This window comes from Megascapheus bottae, chromosome 15 (genome assembly GCF_031878675.1).
Source record: "Megascapheus bottae isolate mThoBot1 chromosome 15, mThoBot2.hap1, whole genome shotgun sequence".
Lineage (NCBI taxonomy): Eukaryota > Metazoa > Chordata > Mammalia > Rodentia > Geomyidae > Megascapheus > Megascapheus bottae.
In genome coordinates, this window is record NC_143523.1 from 6942780 (window position 1) to 6963236 (window position 20457).

Sequence of the window (20457 nt, forward strand, 5' to 3'; positions counted from 1 at the left end):
ATGAGGATCTCAGCCTCCTGAGTGGCTAGGATTATAGGCTTGAGCCACTGGTGCCAGGCCCTGGAATTTCTTTTTTTTAGAGAGGGTTCTTCTTCTTGCACCTTGTGCATGGTTCACAATATTATCACTGTTCAATGCTTCCTATCATAGGTCATAGCTTGATGACAGGGAGCTCCAACCATGTGGCTTCTTTCATTGAGATGTAGTCTTGGAGAGATTTTGTTCTTATTGGCCAGGGGTCGCCAATCCTGTAATCCTCCTGACTTTAGCTTCCCATGTAGCTCTCGTGACAGACACGCTCCATTGTGCCCTAGTGCTGTAAGAGGGTCTCAAATGTACACCTGGATTAGTCTAGAAATTAGATCCTCTTAATCTAAGCCTTTCAAGTAGCTAGGATGATAGCTTCTCCCAATCCTGGCGAATTCCCCTACTATACATTCTGGTGGTGACCTATAGAAGAGAAAAAAATACATCATTTTTCTTCTCCTTTCAATATGGTAAACACAAGGCAAAAAGTTACTGTAAACTTTTTTGGGTGGAGAATACACTTGAATGAAAAAACAATTAAATGGACCAGGGACTGGGCGCTTGCTTGCCTAGCATGCCCGCCCAAAGACCTGGGCTCGCTTTCTTGACACGACACACGAAGACAAAGCCCTGAGTGGTGCTGCGGCTCACGTGTAGAGCTGGAGCCTGGAGAAAGCTCCGGGGCAGCGCTTCCGGGCGAATCGCACACTGAGCGGGAATCTGTCCCAAGTAACCAACACAATCAAGTGCAGCGCCAAGACCCGACGAGGGGCACACACGCCTCTCCAGGCCGCCCAGCCCCGCCTGCAGGGGGAGCACCCGCGTGGACGGCGCGGCGAGGACAGGCAGCGAACACAGCCCACATCCGGGCCACCAGACCGGGAGTCCCGCAGTCACGCGGGACGAGGCCCCCGCCCCCGGGTCCCCCGCCCCCGGCCGTCCAGGCCCGCCGCCGTGCTCATCCCGCCCTGGGCTTCAGAACCCGTGGTCCGCGTCACCGGCTCCTCCGCCAGAGCCAACGTCCAAAAACCGTCCCCGGTGCGCGCGACCCCCCTCCCTGCCCCCCAGCAGATGAACTGACGTCCACGCGCGCGTCCGCCCGAGCCCCTTCTCCCGCAGCCTCGGAACCCGGCCGCGGAGGCTGACGGTAGCGCATGCGCGTATCTGCCCGCCGCGGGGCTGGCGTCGTCACGGGAAGACCGGAAGTTCCTGTGCGTCCTTACGTGCACTCCGCCCGGACCGGAACTCAGGCTCGGGAAGAGAGGTTCCGCCGTCGGCCTGGGTTGGCGGGGAGATGGAGACCGGCGACGCGGACGCGGCGCTGCCGGGCGGCCCCACGCTGACCTCCTCCTGGGATGCCGAAAGCGGGGCACCGGCGCCGAAGCTTCTCACCCGGGCCGGTGACTGCGCGTCGGACCTGGAGTGGGATGAGCTGCTGTCGCCGCCGGCTCCGGGGTGCGCGGGCCCCGCGGGGACTGGGGTGGCGGCCCTCGATGGTGACAGACAGGCGTCCGGGAGGCCGGGAGGCGCGGCGGGGCCGCGAGCCGGGCCGGGGTTGCCGAGTGGGGAGAGGCCCGGGGGGCCCTGCTGCGGGGCCCGGGCTGCCGAGTGGGGAGAGGCCGGGGGGGACCGGCGGCGGGGCCCGGGCTGCCGAGTGGGGAGAGGCCCGGGGGGCCCGGCGGCGGGAGGGAGGCGGGGCCGCGAGCCGGGCCGGGGCTGCCGAGTGGGGAGAGGCCCGGGGGGCCCGGCGGCGGCGCGACCGCAGCCCGGAAGCCGAGGCTCAGAGGATCCCCCTGCGTCGGTCGGAATTTGCCGGGGTTCCATCAGAAATGAGCGGAGCCCTCTGGTTCGCAAAGCCAGGCTCCGTGGATAAAACCCCGACGAGAAGCACCGCGATTTTACACACAGCTGTTAGCAGAGGTCCGCGCCTCGGCTCGGGAGCCTCCCCCTGTGGGTAACGGTGCAGGGGAGGCCTGTGGCTTGTGCAGTGCAGGAAACTGTCCACTTGAGTGCTGTGGGTGTGCCTGCCCGTCTACATTACCTGTCATTTACAGAGTGGGCAGTGGATACTCTCAGGAAAGGGGGAAGAAAAACAAAACAACCACCACCACGTGTGTAATGTTTCCTAATCGTTTGCCTTCTTAGCCAGGACCTGGTGAGTCTGAAGAGCAGCAGCCCCCAAAGTGATCACCCCTGCTTCCTTTACCTGAGTTGTGACCCTAACGTAGGTGAAGAGATCCTCTCTGTGGGCATTCTAAGTTCAGCAAGGAATATGGAAATATACTTCGGAGAGGAGTACTGCGGGACCAGTAGGGGCAAGAATATCTGCACTGTCCTGGATAGCAGGTTTGTGACTGGTCCAGCCAAACGATACTCAGCTTTTTATTTTCCTCAGCCTCGCAGTATTTATGTAGTCTCTGATATCGATGGCGGTCATTAAGGGGCAGAAAGTAAACACATGCCAGGAAGCATAAAATGTTGTAGACCTCTTACAGTCTAGATCAACCTGTTGTAATTGCTGTTGTTTTTAAGGGATGTGGGAAGTGAATTGGCACAAAGTGATTGCTAATTATTGGGAGGACTTTAATTGGAAGGAAAGTGGGGAAGAGTGTTTCTTTAACTTACAGTGGTCTGTCTTTTAAACGTTAGTCTGAAGCATTGAATACCTTTTAGGAAACTTACTATAAATGGTGTAGGAACCTTAAGACTAAGCTGAATAAGCCTACTTATTAACTTGTTATAAAGCTCACAATTTGAAATTTTCTCACTGTGTTATGACCTTATGTGTTAGAAATAATAGCCGTGCCTGTTGAACTTTAAAATAGGTCCATGTGCAGCATGACTGCATATGTTTTTTCATTCAATCGTAGTGTTGTTAATAAGTGGATATAGTGTATGTAAGCAGATGGAGTTCTTCTAGGCACTGCAGGGCAGTGAGGACTCAAAACCCCATGCTTCACTAGGAACTGGAAATCTTAGGTCAAAATATTGCCCAGGAAATACCTGTCTTTAAATGTAAATACTAAAAGTGACAATTATTTAAAAAATTTTTTTTTAGTGAACATGAAAAGATTAGTTTGTACAAAAAGTATTTGAAATTGGAATCTTCTACACATTCTTGTAAGATAAAGGTAAGTCATTACCAAATTTTAAAATTCAATTAAATTTTAAATTGTTTTTGTTCTGTATATTCTTACTTTGTGTTGGTTTGACAGTACAGTTAAACTACCTTGGTCCTCAGTTTTAGTTCAGTTTAGTGTGGAGCCTATGGGCCATTAGAGGAGTAAGGATATGGCTTAAGGTAGAACACTTGATGTGATACCCTGCATCACAAGAAAACAAAGTATCAAAGAAATGAAAACTGCTGTCATAAAAGACAGAAGAGCAAGGTTCTAAATTTCACTTTTACTCACCGTGTTTCCTTTGACACATTACTAAATTTACTTTATTCACATGTAAACTAGTCAGCCAAATTAGTTTATCTGACAGTTCCCTACAAAATCCAGAAGAGGGGCTAGGAATGGGGCTTAGTGGTAGAGTGCTTGCTTAGCATGTATAAAGCCCTGGATTCAATTCCTCACTACCACATAAATAGAAAAAGCCAGAAGTGGTGCTGTGGCTCAAGTGGTAGAGTGCTAGCTTTGAGTAAAAGAAGCTCAGGAACAGTGCCCAGGCCCTGAGTTCAAGCCCCAGAACTGGCAGAAAAAAATTTAAATAGGAAAAAAAAAGAAAATTCAAAAGATTGCATTATGTTTAAGATTTTAGTAAATGTGGACAGGATTATTATGTTCATGTATATTATAAAAGACTGTAGTATGTTAAAGTATGCAGGTTGATATCTCTCATTCCTAATTTATTTAAAACTTTAATTCCCTATTTTATGTTTATTTTTGTTTTTTTTATTGTAATTAATAAAAGGGTTACATGATATTTGCCATATAGAAAGTGCATTAATTCTGTTTTGTATTGCATATATTTTTATTGTAATTAATAGAAGGGTTACATTATATTCACCAGCTAGAAGGTGCATTACTTAACATTGATACCCTTTCTTTTATGTGTTTTTTTAAATAGATTTTTGTTGTTATTGTTGTTGTGGGGCTTGAACTCAGTGCCTGGGTGCTGTCTCTTATTCTCCTTGTGCTTAAGGTTGGCACTCTACCATTTGAATGCCAGTTCCGGTTAATTGGAGATATGAGTCTTCCTGGGACTTTACTGCCAAGGTTGGCTTTAAACCAGGGTCCTCAGATCTCAGTTTCCTGGGTAGCTAGGAGTACAGGTGTGAGCACTGGTGCCTGGCTTACAGTTTGAAAACTATTTTGTTGGTTCAAGCCTCATGATGCATTGGAAGTTTTTCCAACTGATTACTCTTTAGAAAACCTTAAAATGTTTTTGATGTTAATTTTTATTTTAAGTCTTTTTCTGTCATTTAATTACATTTACTTATTTGTTTTGTAATAGTTACTGTCTTTTGGTGAAAAGCAGTGTGTGTTCATCAGTAAAGTTGTGGTACAGATGAGACCAGTATCATCAAATTCATCGCGAAGCACTCCCACTTTAGGATCCAGGATAGACCTCGACAGTATCCAGACCATAATGGAGTCCATGGGATCAAAGCTATCACCTGGAGCTCAGCAATTGATGAATATGGTTAGGTTTCAGCAGCAGGTAAGCAGAAATGGGTTCATTTCCAGATACCACTGAGGTTTCAAAAGAATGTCCTGTAGTAAGATAGTGCAGTGTACTTTTAAACATTTCAGTTTTGCAAAAAACTCATTTCAGTTTTGCAAAAAAACACATTTTGTAGACTTGCCAACCAACAGAATGCTTTTTGACTGTATATCCTTAGGCTTTTTTCTGAGTTTATTCAGAAGTGCCTTCTCTGTGAGCAAGGGCATGGTTTGAGGGTGCAGGGATGGTCAGCTAGCCTACAGCCTATCTGTAACTGTATTTAGTTTAAATCATATAAGTTGGGAATGATGAGGTAGATTTTAAAAAGCTTATTAAGTAACTGGCATTTTATCCAAGCCATTAAAGAAGAAAGATGGGGTTAGTCAAATTCACCGGAAGGTGACTGTTCTAGAACAGTATGCTGGTATGGATGAAATCTTCTGTGCAAGAAGGAATAATATAGGTAGGGATTAACTTTTTTTCTTTCTTTCCTTTGAGCAGATAGATTAGCAAAGTTTACAAGTAGCCTCCAAGATCATAGAGAGCTTTGGGTGCTACTTTAAATCTGTGTATGTTGTTGTCCTGTCTTGAGATTTTTAACCCACTGGTGCACACAAGGTGACCTAAGGAAAGTGAGACGGAGATGGGCTGCCCAGGTTGCTCCTGGCCCAGATGAGAGTTGATGGGGTCTAAGATGAGACACAATAGCAGGGTGCTGGGTTGTGACACGCTCCATCAGTAGAACTATGGGACAGGACAGCCAACTTAAAACTGGCATTGTGGGAGAAAAAGAGAGTCACAGTAGAATTGAAGTTTGAGGATGTTGATATCAGAAATTGTCCCCGAAGGCAGAAACAGAAGGAATTTAATTTGGGAAGTTGAGATTGAGCTGTGACTAAGACATTGGAAGGAAGTTAACTGTTTGGCAACACAGGATTGGGGAGGTAGAGAGAACCTCTGGGAAGTAGCTGCAGGGTGTGAGAGGTGTGCTCACAGAGTGAATGTTTCAGGAGACTAGGAGGAAAGACCTTCAGAAAGTAGCTGTTTGGTAGACTATGGGGAAAGGAAAAGGGATCTGAAAGAGCCAATGACAACGTGTAGCAAGAGAATGGCTTTGATGACAGAAGGACTCTGTCCTGTCCTGTTCTTGACATTTTTTAGTTCTCTCTCTTTGGGAAGGTTAGATTTATTTTTAATGTGAATTTTCATGTTAAAATTTGTCTTGTTGATCTGGCTTGGTTTCATGATGACTTTTAGACTGTCTAGAGGAATATATAAACAGATTCTCCAGCTAATCTCGCTAATGACTTTTCCAGTCTATCTCTCAAGCTGTCAAACAGCAGACATGATAATTATAGCCACTGATAAAAATCTATAGGTTTTCGGGCCGGCAGTTTGGCCTAGTGGTAGAGTGCTTGCCTACCATGCACGAAGACCCGGGTTCGATTCCTTGAATCGAACATACAAAAAAGCGGAAAGTGGTGCTGTGGCTCAAGTGGTAGAGCTCTAGCCTTGAGAAAGCCCAAGGACAGTGCTCAGGCCCTGAGTTCAAGCCCAGGACTGACTAAATAAATATATAAAATTAAAAAAAAAAACTATAGGTTTTCTAGGTTTTGAAGATAGAGCCATGTGCTTTCAATAGTTAAGCTGGAGGTCATTTTCCTTTAGTGGAAAAGTAGAAAAGCCTGATAAGAATATAGTATAACTTTCTCTCCCAAGTAAGCCAGAGTCTTCTAAGGAAAGCTTATTGCATAAGTAGTTACAGTGAATACCTGGAATGCAGTTTATTATTCTGGAAACTCTGAAAGCCATTACTCTCATGCTAGTCAGTGAAAGTGTCATATAGTGCTCATAGAGCATCTAACTTCAAGTAATGCAATTTCCAGGTAGTGTTTGCAAAGAAATCTATCATAAATATATGTTCAGGCTGGGTGCCAGTGGTTCACATCTGCAATCCTAGCTACTCAGGAGGCTGAGATCTGAGCATCACAGTTCAGAGCCAGCCTGGGCAAACAAAACTGCGAGACTTAGCTCCAATAAGCCAGTTTAAAAAAAACAGAAGTGGAAGTATGGCTCAGGTGAAAAGCTAAGGAAGATCATGAAGCCCCTTATGTAATGGGAAAAAAAAAGATAGCATCAGGTAAAAATAAATAACCTTGTGTGTGTGTGTATGTATGTATGTATGTACACACATATACATGTTTTTTTTTTTTTTTTTTTTTTTTTTTTGCCAGTCCTGGGCTTGAGCTCAGGGCCTGAGCACTGTCCTTGGACTTTCTCAAGGCTAGAGCTCTGCCACTAGAGCCTCAGCACCACTTCCGGCTTTTTTCTATGTATGTGGTTCCGAGGAATCGAACCCGGGTCTTCATGCATGCTAGGCAAGCACTTTTAACCACTAGGCCAATCTCCTGGCCACATATACATGTTTTTGTGGGTCATGGGGCTTGAACTCTGGGCCTGGGTGTTATCCCTGAGCTCTTTCAGCTCAAGACTACCTACCGCCCTACCCCTGGAGTCACAACCCCATTTCCCGTTTTCTAGTGATTAATTGGAGATCTTTTGTGCCTGGGCTAGCTTTGAACTGTGATCCTCAGGTCTTAGCCTCCTGAGTAGCTAGGATTATAGGCGTGAGCCACCGCACCTGGCTCCCCATACATTGAATGCTGGCCATGATACTGAGTTCTAACAAAATGATCAGTGATTGTTACTAAATGGAGAACACTTTTATTTTATTGTCATAAGGTAAGGCAGCCTTTGTAGTGAAAATGTTAAACTGTGCCCCCACCACATTTTTATTATACATGCTAGTGTGATATATATATATATATATATATTTATATATACACACACACATATGAGAAGAGCTACAGTGAAATAGTGACCATAAAGTTAGGTTCTTTTTGGGTTTATGTCCTGTTCTGACACTTTCCAGCTGGCCAGGTACCTTTTACTCTGGCCACTCTATACTGCATAATGGTAGTCTACTTGAAGATGTTTTGAGAATTCATTGAAACAACGTGCAGTGCCAGACTCCTACTAACTACTCCAGTGAGCTGCTTGCTTTTCTATCTCGTTTAGAATTGTATTCCCCTTGGCGAGCAGCTTCAGTCTGTTTTGGGAACTGCTGGATACAAGCACGCAATTGCACTACAGTCATCATCTACTGCAGGAACCTCAAACAAGCCATCCTCGACACCTTTTCCTTTTAGAACTGGATTGACATCTGCAAACATGATGGAAAACTTAAAGGCTTTCATCGATAAAAGCACACAGCCACCTGTTGAAGAAAATACTAAAAACCAGTGTAAAATTGTGCCACAGAATCATTCCCTTCTTGAAAAGGATCTTAAAAATGCAATGTCTTTCTTACCAAAGAAAGCAAATGACAACTCAAATGCGCCCCACTCTGAGTTGCTGCCCTTCCTCCAGAATATCTGCAGTCAAGTCAACCATCTCCGCATGGGCCAAGGCACCAAATGGCAGGAAAGCATCCCCAAGCCCCACGAGGAGACTGTTGGTGTAGCGTAAGTATTTTATTTCAGGGCAAATGTGGCTTAGATTTGATAGGAAATCAAATGAAGGGAAACATTTATGTCAGCACTCAGGCTCCGTTTCCATAGAAAATTGTAGTAGCTTTTAAATTTTTCATTAACACTGAGAGGTAATGTCTGTTCTGCAGAGTCAAACCGACTGCTCTGATGGGAGGTGCTGCATTCTTCTCAGACGTCTATGTTGTGGAATAGGTGGGGTAGTACAAGCTTCAGCTAAGGGTTGTAGTAGAGGCTTACTTGCATAATAGAAGAGGAGCTATAGGAATCATAGTTTTACTTTTTTTAAAAAATTGTAAAGGTGATATACAGAGGGGTTGTTTTTATTTTTGTATTAATTTCTAATTATAGTATGATATTGCAATAGATTTTCTTTGTAGGTTAGGTGTGATCAAGATTATTTCTGGAGTAATCAAAAACTATAATAGTGTGGTTATTATTTGTAGTATATAAGCTGACATCCCGGGGTCTTTTAATCCCTCATCTTTGCAACATATATTTAATTTTAAATTTGCTAATACTAGGAACATTTCCAGTCCTTTTTTACAGATAATAATGTGCCAAAATATTGTTGAAAACTGAAATTCAGGATCTGGACATTGTTTGGCTTAACCTTTTTGCCATACTAAATAGTGTAATAATTGATAGATTATAGGTTAATAATTTCAGTTTAGACTTTTTATCTGAAAATGGTGTAGTTACATTAGTTTGGGTCTGAGAACCTTCAGCCAATAACAGAATTGTATAATTGATTTGACAAAGAAGATTCCACAACAGTAGCAGCTTTGTGTATGTGAAAGATTCACAGATAGATCACATCTTGAGTACTGAAGCAAACCTAAGAACATTTAAGGTTGAAGTCAGATTATTTCCTCTAAACAGAGAGAAACTAGAAATCATTACACAGTAATAGATTTCTCCAAACAAACTTAAATCTGTAGTTCAAGAGGTCAACATAATAAGATTTGTGGGATGCATTTAAAGAAATATTAATAAGGCTATATATAATAAGCACTGTTGGCTTTCCGTAATACGGAGGGTTCTTAGATCAGAAGCATAAAACTACATCTCCCCCCCCCCAAAAAAAAATGAAATTTATAAGCTGGGCATGGGTGACTCATGCCTGTAATCCTAGGTACTCAAGAGGCTGAGAATTGAGCATCGCAGTTCAAAGCCAGCCCTGATAAAAAAAAAGTCCGTGAGACTTTTCTCCAGTTAACCACTAGAAAACCAGAATTGGCTCTGTGGCTCAAAATGGTAGAGCATTAGCCTTGAGCTAAAAGAGCTCAAGGACAGCACTCAGGCCCCGAGTTCAAACCCCATGACCAACTAGCAAAAAAAGAAAAAAAAGAAATTGATCATCTGAATAGTCCTGTACTCATGAAAGGAAATTGACTTTACACTGGGCATGAGGACACACACGTGTGTAACCCCAGCACTCAGGAGGCTAAGGCAGGAAAATTGTGAGTTCAAGGCGGTTTTAGAGTCAGCCCTTTCTGAAAAAAAAACAAAACAGTTGTTAAATGTGTTATTTAAAAAGCCAAGCAAGCAACAGAAGGAAATAGAAATCAGTTTAATTGCAAACAGGAATAAAGCTTATTCTTTACGAAAAATATTGTGAGCTCCTAGAAAGACCAGCAAATAAGAGCGAAGATACAAACAGCAGTGTGAGGAATGGGACAGAGAAATCCACCACAGATTCTAGGGCAATTTGAGACAATGGGGAATAGCTGGTAGAAATTTATGATCACACATTTGGTAGCCTAGAGGAAATGGATTAATTACTCAAAAACTACAACTCTTATAACTACAACATGAGTAGATAATAGAGTAAATCTATAGCCAGTGAAAAGACTGAATTTTAATTCCAGGATGTCCTCATGTGCCAAGGCTGGGTCCCAGCCCTTAGTGCCAGTTATTCAAAGGTGATTCACAGTTGCTCTGATCTAATCAATGCACACAATCATAATCTGATGGCATTATTTGGAGATGGTAGAAGTGAAGCCTGCTTTGATGGGGCGGTGCGGGCAGGGTGTGTGGCTTCGGGGGACACTCCAACTCCTCCCTGATGCTCACCGTGCTCCCAGTTGCCCGAGGTGAACCGCTTTGATGTGCTGCTTGCTTTTGCTGCTGTGAGATGATCTCTCACTCCAGCCCCACAGCTGTGGCAAGCTGATCATGGATGCACACCTCTGTAATCCTGAGCCAAGGCTTTCCTTCCTAATGCTGAGTCTTTTCAAGTATTTCACCAGGAAGCGCGAGCTCTCACACAGAAAGCGCATATACAAGAAGTATCCCTGTCCAAAGGTCCCACTGGAAAACTATGCCAGACATTTGATAAACATTTTTGCCAGTCCTGGGGCTTGAACTCAGTTACACCACCACTTCTGGTTTTTTCAGTCCTTGGTATTGAGGAATCAAATCCAGGGCTTAATGCATGCTATGCAGGCACTCTACCACTGGGCCCATTCCTTTCCCCCAAGTAGTTCTTGACAAAGCTACAAAAGTAACTCAGTGGAGGATCGCTTATGTATTTGTGTGCTGCTGCAATTTGACATCCACACACAAAAAACTAGCCATCTCCTTCATACTGTAAATGGAGCATAGAATAAAAACACGTTACAAAACGTGAACCATTTCTAAGGTGGGAGAAAGTCTTAGGGACCTAAGAAGCTATCTTAGGTAGGACACCAAAATCATGATCGATAGGATGAAAAATTGGTATGTAGACCTCATCATCATTTAAACTTTTGCCTGTGAAAAACCCTGTTGAGGTGATTAAAATATAAACAGAAAATATTTGCAGTCACAGACTCAGCAAATGACTTGTATCTTAAGAATTCATAAAATTCACCATTAAAAACAATCCTGGTTAAATAAAACATTTACAGAACAGAGCATCATATCACCAGAGGATAAGCCCATAAAAAGATGGTTAGGGAAATGCACAATTAAATATAACATATCTCTGCTTATTTGAATGGCTAAAATGCAAGAAAACGACAGCTGTTGAATACTGTCAGAGATATGGTGAAATGGGGTTTCTCAAGTGTTGTTTGTGGGAATGTAAAATGGCACAGCCATCAAACGTTTCAGCAGTTTCTTTTATGCTAGTAAGTTTTTTCTTTTAATGAAAGAAGAAAAACTTAAATTATATGTGATTGCCTCAAAACATTTTGAGCTCAAAGTCAAAAGGATGCCTTTGTGGTATACACAATAAAGAAAATTAAAGAAATTAGAGTGGTGGACTTCTAGGACTGTCGTCACCCTTTGTCTGCATTTTATTTTATTTGTTTTTGTGTGTGTCTGTATTTTAGACTCTACAGTGCAGCCTAAGGTGGTGGTGCAGTTGCTGAGACGAATTTCAGCTGTGTATAATAGTGCTTGTTGCATTGCTTGGGTTTTCTTATTAGGGAAATTGATATATTTAAAATTTTTCTCTTTAGAATTGAAGAACAGCCTATTTGCTCCTACTTAGAAAAGATTCTTTCTAAAAACATGGAATTGATGGAGAGGAGACTGATGGATTATATTGATCAACGAATACATAGGCTCCAGGAGCACGTGGATGATAAGATTGCTTTGTTAACAGACTTGCTGCAAAATCCCAACTTCCTACCCACCGGGATGCCTCTGAAGCACTATGACTCTGGAGAAAGACTTTCCAATGGGGAAAGATAAGCTCTCAACATGTGTAGTGCAGCTCGGATATTTATTACGTATTTATTACAAAGCCAAACCCCAAAAATGTTTATGAAAAGCAAGTATTTAATGTCCTTTGAAGGATCATTGTCTTAACATAAAGTGACCTCAGTGTTCATTTTACTCCCGGGTTATTACAAATCTAGTACTGTACACCAGGAATTAACATGATACCTTCATAAGTTATATTGTTTGTGATACTTTCACTCTTACAAAAACTTCTGTGTACTGTGTTGCTTAACTGTTTAAAATGTTTAAGGATTTCTAATGCAGTTCCTTGGTTTGTATTGTATATTATTTACATGTTTGAGGTTTTTATTTATAGAAACACCTCACTTGATATAGTCTTAGAACTATGCAAAATAATGCTTAGAATTTTCTTTTTCTAATTATTCTTGGAAAATTGAATACTTTGGAACATTTAATTCAGATCACTAGTTTTATTTTGCACTGTTTTTTTCTGAGATAATGAGTGAAATGCAGTGTTTGGCATGTATACTATTTGTTTGCATCTGGGTGTCAGGACTGTTACATTGCAGGGCAGCTGTAGAAGGAAGTTCGAAAATCAGAACCCATCCTTTCATTTTGAGTACTACTGTTTTGGGATTGGTGCTTTGTGTAGAATGGAAGCAGTCATCTGTTTGAGCTCATTAACTCTAGCTGTGTAAGGAATCCTCTCCTTTCTTGGTCACATGCAGGTTTTTCTCCTCAAAGTCTTTTTCTGGCATGTTTAATGTGCCACCATTCTGAGAATCTGAATTGAAACTTTGAAGTGTCTGAATCAAGGAGATTGCAAGTCTCTGGCTAACTTAATTTTCATTACTTATACTTGCTGTTTATGTGTTGAAGGGTGATACATTTGCATCTCAAAAAAAACACTTGTCTTAAATAAATAGAATTCTTATTTCCAAATAATCTTTGCTTAAATTATTTCATTATTTTGAAAAGTAATACTTCATACTCATTTTGTTAATTTTTTCCTTTAAAATGACTAATTTGTATCCTTTTTTTTTTGCCAGTCCTGGGCTTGAGCTCAGGGCCTGAGCACTGTCCTTGGACTTTCTCAAGGCTAGAGCTCTACCGCTTGAGCCTCAGCACCACTTCCGGCTTTTTGGTATGTATGTGGTACCAAGGAATCGAACCCGGGTCTTCGCGCATGCTAGGCAAGCACTTTAACCACTAGGCCAAACTCCCGGCCCCTAATTTGTATCTTATTTTTATCATACTACAAAAGAACCATAGTATGTGGAACACTTCGCAGTCATTTGAAGATTTGCATACAACTTTCGGTAATCTTTTAAATGGACCATTGTTTATGGGACAATCATAACATTCCTATAAGATGACAATTTCCTATGGAGATGAAATGTTGAACCTAGAGTTCATAGTCTTGCAGCTTCTAGTAGTTGTGGTGTAGTCATTGATAGATGAATGAAATACTTATTCAGAGCCAGGAGCATGAATTAAGATAGATGCAGTGAATTGGGAGGCAAAGTCCACGTTCTCTGTGTGTTTTTTGAATTATTGTAATGGAAAAGGAAGGGCACAGTCATATAAAAAGTTAAGGTTAGAACCAGGTCTGGTTGTCCACAACTGTAATCACAGCATTTAAGCTAAGGCTAGCTGTGGCCACATAGTTAGACACTATCTCAAAACGAATAATGACAAAATATTAGTTGGTAAGATCATTTGGTAAATTTATGATTTCCCAATGTTCTCTGTGGGTTTTAAATTTGAAAGAAAGCCAGCTTAGTACTTTTACTGGAGTAGTTTACTAAAAATCCCAACGTATCCCCCGAAATGATCCTAATTTTAATGGCTAGTTTCATTTGTTTCCCACATGTGTGGCAGTAAACTTATGAAATTAAAATATGGTGCCCAGAGAGCTATGTCAGGTCACTGATAGTATATTTCTCCATGATTTCCAAAATGTTTTTTTGGTCAATGGGGAAATGGATTCTTGTGAAATCAGAAAAGGATACTTTATTTGTATTTCTGTAAATGAAGTTCATTCACAAATTTTCTAACTTGGAGATTTATGACAAACACCTTTGTAGTCAAAGTATTTCTAAAAGCTACTTAAACTTTTGCTGTCTTTTTAAGACTTTAATAGTGATTTTAAGACGATGGCAAGGTGCTGAAAATGTCCACAGAACCCCGCCTACCACCCCACACACAACCTCCCTATCTGTCCCAGCCCAGGACCATAGTACACTGGTTAACAACCATCATCATCATTCTCCAAAGTTCATAGTTCACATTAGAATTCATTTGCTATTATTTCCGTCTGGATTTGTCTTCAGTGTGTGCTTGTAGTCTGTATTAAAGACTTTCATCCAATTCTTTATCTCATCTCTGATTCTTGCTCTGAAAGTTCATAAGGGCTGGGAGTTTGGCGTAGTGGTAGAGTGCTTGCCTAGCACAAAGACCCAGGTTTGATTCCTCCGTATCACATAAATAGAAAAAGCCGGAAGTGGTGCTGTGGCTCAAGTGGTAGAGCTCTAGCCTTGAGAAAGCCCAAGGACAGTGCTCAGACCCAGAACCTGAGTAGTGATCTTTATCCGGTGTAATTTTGCAGACCTCCCCAGCCTTCACCACTGGCTGTCCTTTAACTACCCAAGCCTCCCCCTTACTTAAAATTTGACTACTCAGGTCTTCTCCCTGAAGAAGTCTCCATCATAACTACCCCCTTCCATTCTGTCCCCATGTCTTTTGATTGTGTCTCTGCTGAAGGCTGAATATTGGTTTGGGGGGGTGTCTAGCCATTATTTTTCCCCTGAATTGATAGTTGGCTCAAGCAGAGGAATCACAGACTTCTCATATGTGCCTTCTCTTGCAGGACCAGTTGATGTTTAAGGAACTGCATTCACTCTGTGATGAACCAACTGGATTCAAGTTCTTGCAAACAGAACTTAGATGGAGTGAACACAGAAGGAGGCAGCCTTGAGGGCTTTCTTTCTGGTACTGACCCTGCCAAGAGCCACTTGACTGCATGATTGAGGGGCAGAAAGATTCTGCTTTCAGAGCTTATTCTTTTCAAGGCAGGAACTGTGCCTTATCTCTGGGATGACTAATGTCTAACAGGAGGCCTGAAACCCGTTAGGTATCCTGGGCCATGACTTTCCTGTTAACAGAATCGCAGCAAATGTAGTTTAAAGGTTGCATTGACTTTTATTGGTATTTTATGACTAGAGGAGCTCTTGATGAATTCAGCAGAGGAGGCCAGCTCTGTAGACAGAAAAGAGCTGAAGAAGGAAGTAAAACTGATTGGTCACTTACTTTCCTTATAGAATAGTTAAAGCAGGATTTCCTTATTATTACAATTGAGGCAAACTGAGAATTTTTCTGTTTGGTTGCTCTTTATCTCATTTTTTAAAATTGCATTTTGCTGTTAACTGTACCATTTCAAAATACTGCTTGACACTTAGCTTAAGAGAATCCATTCTGGTTTTGTCTGGTCTGTTTGGTTTTAAAACCTTCAACCTGAATTTTGTCAATTTCGTACAAGATTTGCTAACCTCATCATCTGAATTCAGGAATAAACCCTGAAGTATTAGCCTACAGTTAGAAAATACTTCTTGTTATACACCATGCGTGCCTTTTTTTTTTTTTTTTTTTTTGCCAGTCCTGGGCTTGAGCTCAGGGCCTGAGCACTGTCCTTAGACTTTCTCAAGGCCAGAGCTCTACCACTTGAGCCTCAGTACCACTTCCAGCTTTTTTTTTTTTCTATGTATGTGGTACCGAGAAGTCGAACCCGGGTCTTTGTGCATACTAAGCAAACACTCTACCATTAGGCCATAATCCTGGCCTTTATAGTGCATATTTATTGTTGAAGGTGTTTTAACTTGGCTCAGTAATCACAAACCTTTGGTCATGGAGCTCCTATCTAATATGTTTGCAAAGACATTTCTGAGTCCTAATCCAGATACAGCTGTTCAACCTCTGCCAAAAGGGGAATCCAAAGAGTGTAAGTGCTCCCGCTGGGCTCTCACACCATGTTCACAATCCTTGCAGATATTTTCTTTTGAGATTTCCCAGCATTCCTAACTGTAGGATACATGCCGAGCACTGCAAATCAAGTCTCAGGCAGTTTATGGGGGAGGCAGACTTTTTTTTTTTTAAGATATGTTAGATAATAAACTCTCATTGCCAGAAATAAGTCTGGCAGTCAAATTGGGGGAGGAGGGCCACACCTGCAATTAGAACCAGGGACCTGAGCTTGGTGAGGTGCCACTGTTAACAGGGACTGCCATTCCCTTGGAAACTTTTTGCAGTTCTCACCCACAGAGACTGTCACCCAGATGTGTCATTTTGTCAAGTGCCTGTCCTGTGACTGATGGGTAGATAAGGCTCCTGCAAACACACCCATGCCTGTGGAGTTGCATTTCTGGTGGTTAAGCAGTCATCTTCTCTCATTCCATTAAGCTCAGGAGTCCCTTACTCAACTCAGAATCCACCTCTGCCTTTTCCACAGCCTCTTTTCCTCTGTTCTGATTTTCCTCTTTACCTTTAGGTTCTGCCTGACTGAGGGCATTGTCTGGGCCCTTGCAACTGGTGTGATAAGGGGCTGCTGGTGTTGCCCACAGGAGATAGGAGATGAGAAGTCCACCAAACCGTGCGCCCTCAGAGGCAAGTGAACATCCAGGGTGTGAGCAGTAGTGTGCCCTCAGTTACTAGTGTCTGCCAAAGTGTGACGATTGCTTTGTAAAACCTAAGTGGAAAACATTCCATTGTTCACTTTCAAAGACAGGACTCCCCGTAACAAAATCTAAGCAAAATTTAGCACCAGAAAAGTCCGTCTCATTCAGAAACTGCTTCATTTTGCTTGGCTGCTAGGAACCTTCAGTCTCAACTTTGTTTTGAAATGCTGTTGTAGATAAAACCCGGGGTTTTATCCCTCCTTGTTAAACCGTTCATATGTTCACATGTTCTCTTTTTACTCTCTGCTTAACTCTCCTGTTTATATTACAATACAATTATACTACAAATTAATTACCCTAAGTTCCAAAGTGGATAAGAAAAAAATGTAAAAAAAAGGCATTCTTTACCAACAACTAAAACAAAGATGATTATTTTCAGTATTGTACTTTTACAAAAATACCACATTATCTTGTATGTAAGCATATAACCACTATAGAAATTGAGTGGAATAATAAGACATTGTACCTCAAAAGAAATTGCAAGTTTCTGTGCCCACCATTCTCAGAGTCCCTCGTTAGGGTTACAAAAGCAAGGTGGCAGGGTGTCCACATCTGCATACATGGCGCATTCATCACAGCACTGGAGAGGGCGGCAAGTGTCAGTGGTGATGACTCTGGCTGGAATGACCTTTGTCTGGGTGACCTTGCTGGGATTGCTATAGGGTAGATGTGAAGTACTGTATTCCTTTGCACATCTTAAGGAAAGATAGAAAGCAGGAGCTTAGAATTTTTCTTCTGTTTCGTAAAAATGTCAAGACTAATCACAGGTGGCAGTAGCCTAAAATACAAGCTCTTTGTCTCTGCCAGATTCCTGGCTCACAGTTGCTATGCATGTAAAATCAGGTCACAGCTCAAGGAGGCAGGAAATAAGTGCAGTGGCTCACAGCTGGAAACTTAGCTTCCCAAGAAGGATGGGATCAGAAAGATGGAGCTTTGAGCCCAACCCAGGCAGAGTGACGAGAGCCCCATCTTTACTAAGAAGATGATGGCATGTGCCTATCATCCCAGCTACATGTGGCATAAGTAAGAGGGTCAAGGTCCAAGCTGGCCCAGACAAAAAATGAGAGGTCTTTTTTGAAAAAATAGCTAAAGCAAGCATGGACATCGAACAAGATGCATTGTACTTATTAACTGACGTTGACTTGAAAACTCTTCATACAACTACTTAAGGATAAATTTTAAAATATTTGGGGGGGGGGATCATGGGGCTTGAACTCACCCTGGGCATTGTCCCTGAGCTCTTCAGCTAAAGGCTACTGCCCTACCCTGAGTCAAACCCCACTTTCCATTTCGGAGATAAGAGTCTCAGACCCTTTTTGTTCTGCTTGCTTTGAACCTTGATCCTTAGATCTCAGCCTCCTGAGTAGGTAGGATTACAGGTATGAGCCACCTCCTGGCTTAAAAATCTTTTTAAAGATGATGATGAGGGGCCAGGAGTTTAGCCTAGTGGTAGAGTGCTTGCCTAGCATGCACGAAGACCCGGGTTCGATTCCTTGGTTCCACATACATAGAAAAAAATCCAGAAATGGTGCTGAGGCTCAAGTGGTAGAGCTCTAAACTTGAGAAGAAGAACCCAAGGACAGTGCTCAGGCCCTGAGTCCAAGCCCAGGACTGGCAAAAAAAAAAAGATGATGATGAGAGAAAGGACAAAGGATGAACCAGTGAAATAGCGATATTCACAAGACAATATGTTGGAAATGTACTCTACAACTTGGGAGGGGGTGGGGGAAGGGAAAGTGGGAGAAAAACATGGAAGGGGTAGCAATGTTCAAGAAGTCATATACTCACTACCTTACGAATGTCACTGCAACCCCTTTATACATCACACAGATAATAAAATTAAGAAAAAATTTAAAGAAAAAACTAATGTGAAGGGATAAGCTTCATTTGTCTGGATCCTACTGGAACCATCTAATTCCAAGACCTGGGGTGCCACCGCGGCCATACTTAAGGGTCCCTACCTCAAAGGCCGATATCTCTTCTATCATGTACAGCTCCTTGTCAACTGCCCTGCATGGAGTCTCTGTCCTATTGGCCTACCACATTTCCCCCACGATCACTAGCAATGAATGAGGAGCGTGCTAACAACGGACTCATGGCTGCCCTCTGTCTGAAGGAAGGCAGAGCCCATTCCCACAGCATCCCTCATATTCCTGTTGAGTCTACAGCACCATGAAAGAGGGGGCTCAGGTAAGGGATCACTAAACACCCGAAGGTAAACCCAGTGAGTTTGGGTGACAGCAAAGGAATGTTGATATGCATAGCATGCAGGCTGAGGAGCTCATGACCCCAAGCCAGGCGGAAAAACACTGAGGATTCTGTACCAACCCACTTTTGCTTCCGATACCTGCCTGTGGTTCTCTACCATGCCCACAGCATGGTCACTGGGGTCAGGAATGGCCCTGCTCAAGCCCAGAGCCCCAGGCTCCCATTTGAGGAGGTTTTTTCACTCTTACCCACATGACTCACTTCAATGCCTTGGATACTTTGAAGTAGAGACAGAAGACAACGGTTATCAGCACAATCGCAGCGATCAGTAAACTGCTAGCGATGCCGACCATAACCTTCGTCTTGAGATCGAACATCGTTCAAACCTGGCCAGAGAAATGCATCAAGCAGTGAAGGGGTCTCCTTCCCCACACGGCCACGAGCAGCCTCAATGGAGGAGGACTGGATGTTGAACACAGAGCCTTTCGTGTGTAAAGCATGAAGCACTCACTCTTCCCAAGAGAGGCTTCAGCTGGCCCAGGACTGGATATGAAGGTTTCTTAGATGAAAAAGAAGTCAGGTATAAAATTCAGAGAGCAGAAGCTTAGAATGACAGATACTAGAAACAAGTTACCTTTCACAGGCAATGATGGATGACCTCTTAAATAACAAATGGTCATACATTGAAACTCATGTTTTGACTTCTAGATACCTTGGTCTACGGAGCTATGTCCACATTCAATTAGAAATTTCATTTCTGTGTATTAGGATTCAAATATGTTATAGAGTAAGGGAATTCTTTTGTCAACATGTTCTTCAAAATTCCTGAGATGTGCTATTTTTTTGTCATACGGTAGAGTTTTTAAATAATCATCTAAACCTAAAAGCCCATTTTCAATGTGTCTAAGCATTGTAGGAAAAAAAAAGTTTAGTTGTTTCAACTAGATTGTGCCACCTCAGGATTAAGGAATTTATGGAAATTTCCAGTCAACTCCTTGCCCAGCTTGAAATGTGATGTGTCCTACACAAATCACTAACAGATATTTGAGGAGTCAGTTGTCCCTCATTCTGTCTTTCTAAAAACTAAATCCTCCCCAAAGGGCCAGTTTGTCTGAAGTGACACTGCAAATTGCAAACAGAGAGCCAGGAGACTCAGCACACTGACAACCAGGTGTACTTACTACAGTTAAACCATCCAGCACTTCAGCAAGGACAACTGTAAGAGAAAAAAGAAAAGGAAAAGAGAAAGCCTTATGGAAGAGGATATGTTATCAAGAATTTTCAGACCTGTACTTTGGGAAGAGGAATGTAACCATGCCAGTTAGGAGTGATGAAGATGGAAGCTGAAGAGCTCACACTTGAAAAGAGCTCAGTGTTCCGCTGGCACTGGCAGCATATAGCGGCCACAGGCTATGTGACATCAACTCCCAGGATTCTAAATTCTATGTTTAGCTACCTTTGAAAAGGCTGTTTGACTGCTAATCAAAAGTACTCAACTTTTATTTAAATTAATCTTTAAAATAATCTCAGTTATAAAAATAAAAAATGGCAGGAGGCTAAAACTTAGAAGTTCAGTGATAGGAGACTGGGCTGGGTTTTAT

At 42.4% G+C, this 20457-nt stretch overlaps 2 protein-coding genes across 3 annotated transcripts; one reads left to right on the forward strand and one right to left on the reverse strand.

Annotated features, from left to right (window-relative positions):
- The first annotated feature begins 1280 nt into the window (after nucleotides 1-1280).
- C15H10orf88 (chromosome 15 C10orf88 homolog) lies at nucleotides 1281-12872 on the forward strand. The gene is made up of 6 exons (XM_090345685.1): nucleotides 1281-1482; nucleotides 2173-2373; nucleotides 3086-3158; nucleotides 4489-4695; nucleotides 7777-8222; nucleotides 11693-12872. Exons 1-6 carry the CDS (start codon nucleotides 1322-1324, stop codon nucleotides 11925-11927), a joined length of 1323 nt encoding a protein of 440 aa, XP_090201811.1. The 5' UTR covers nucleotides 1281-1321; the 3' UTR covers nucleotides 11928-12872.
- Nucleotides 12873-15094: 2222 nt separating this feature from the next.
- Fam24a (family with sequence similarity 24 member A) lies at nucleotides 15095-20237 on the reverse strand. 2 transcript variants are annotated; one of them, XM_090346861.1, is made up of 4 exons: nucleotides 20144-20237; nucleotides 19118-19242; nucleotides 17115-17343; nucleotides 15095-15176 (listed from the first exon to the last, which is right to left on the reverse strand). In XM_090346861.1, the coding sequence occupies exons 2-3, from the start codon at nucleotides 19231-19233 to the stop codon at nucleotides 17151-17153; spliced, it is 309 nt and encodes a 102-aa protein (XP_090202987.1). In that variant the 5' UTR covers nucleotides 19234-19242; nucleotides 20144-20237; the 3' UTR covers nucleotides 15095-15176; nucleotides 17115-17150. The 2 variants fall into 2 exon arrangements, with proteins under 2 accessions (XP_090202987.1, XP_090202986.1); XM_090346860.1 differs by having other exon boundaries at nucleotides 15095-15193.
- Nucleotides 20238-20457: the final 220 nt, after the last annotated feature.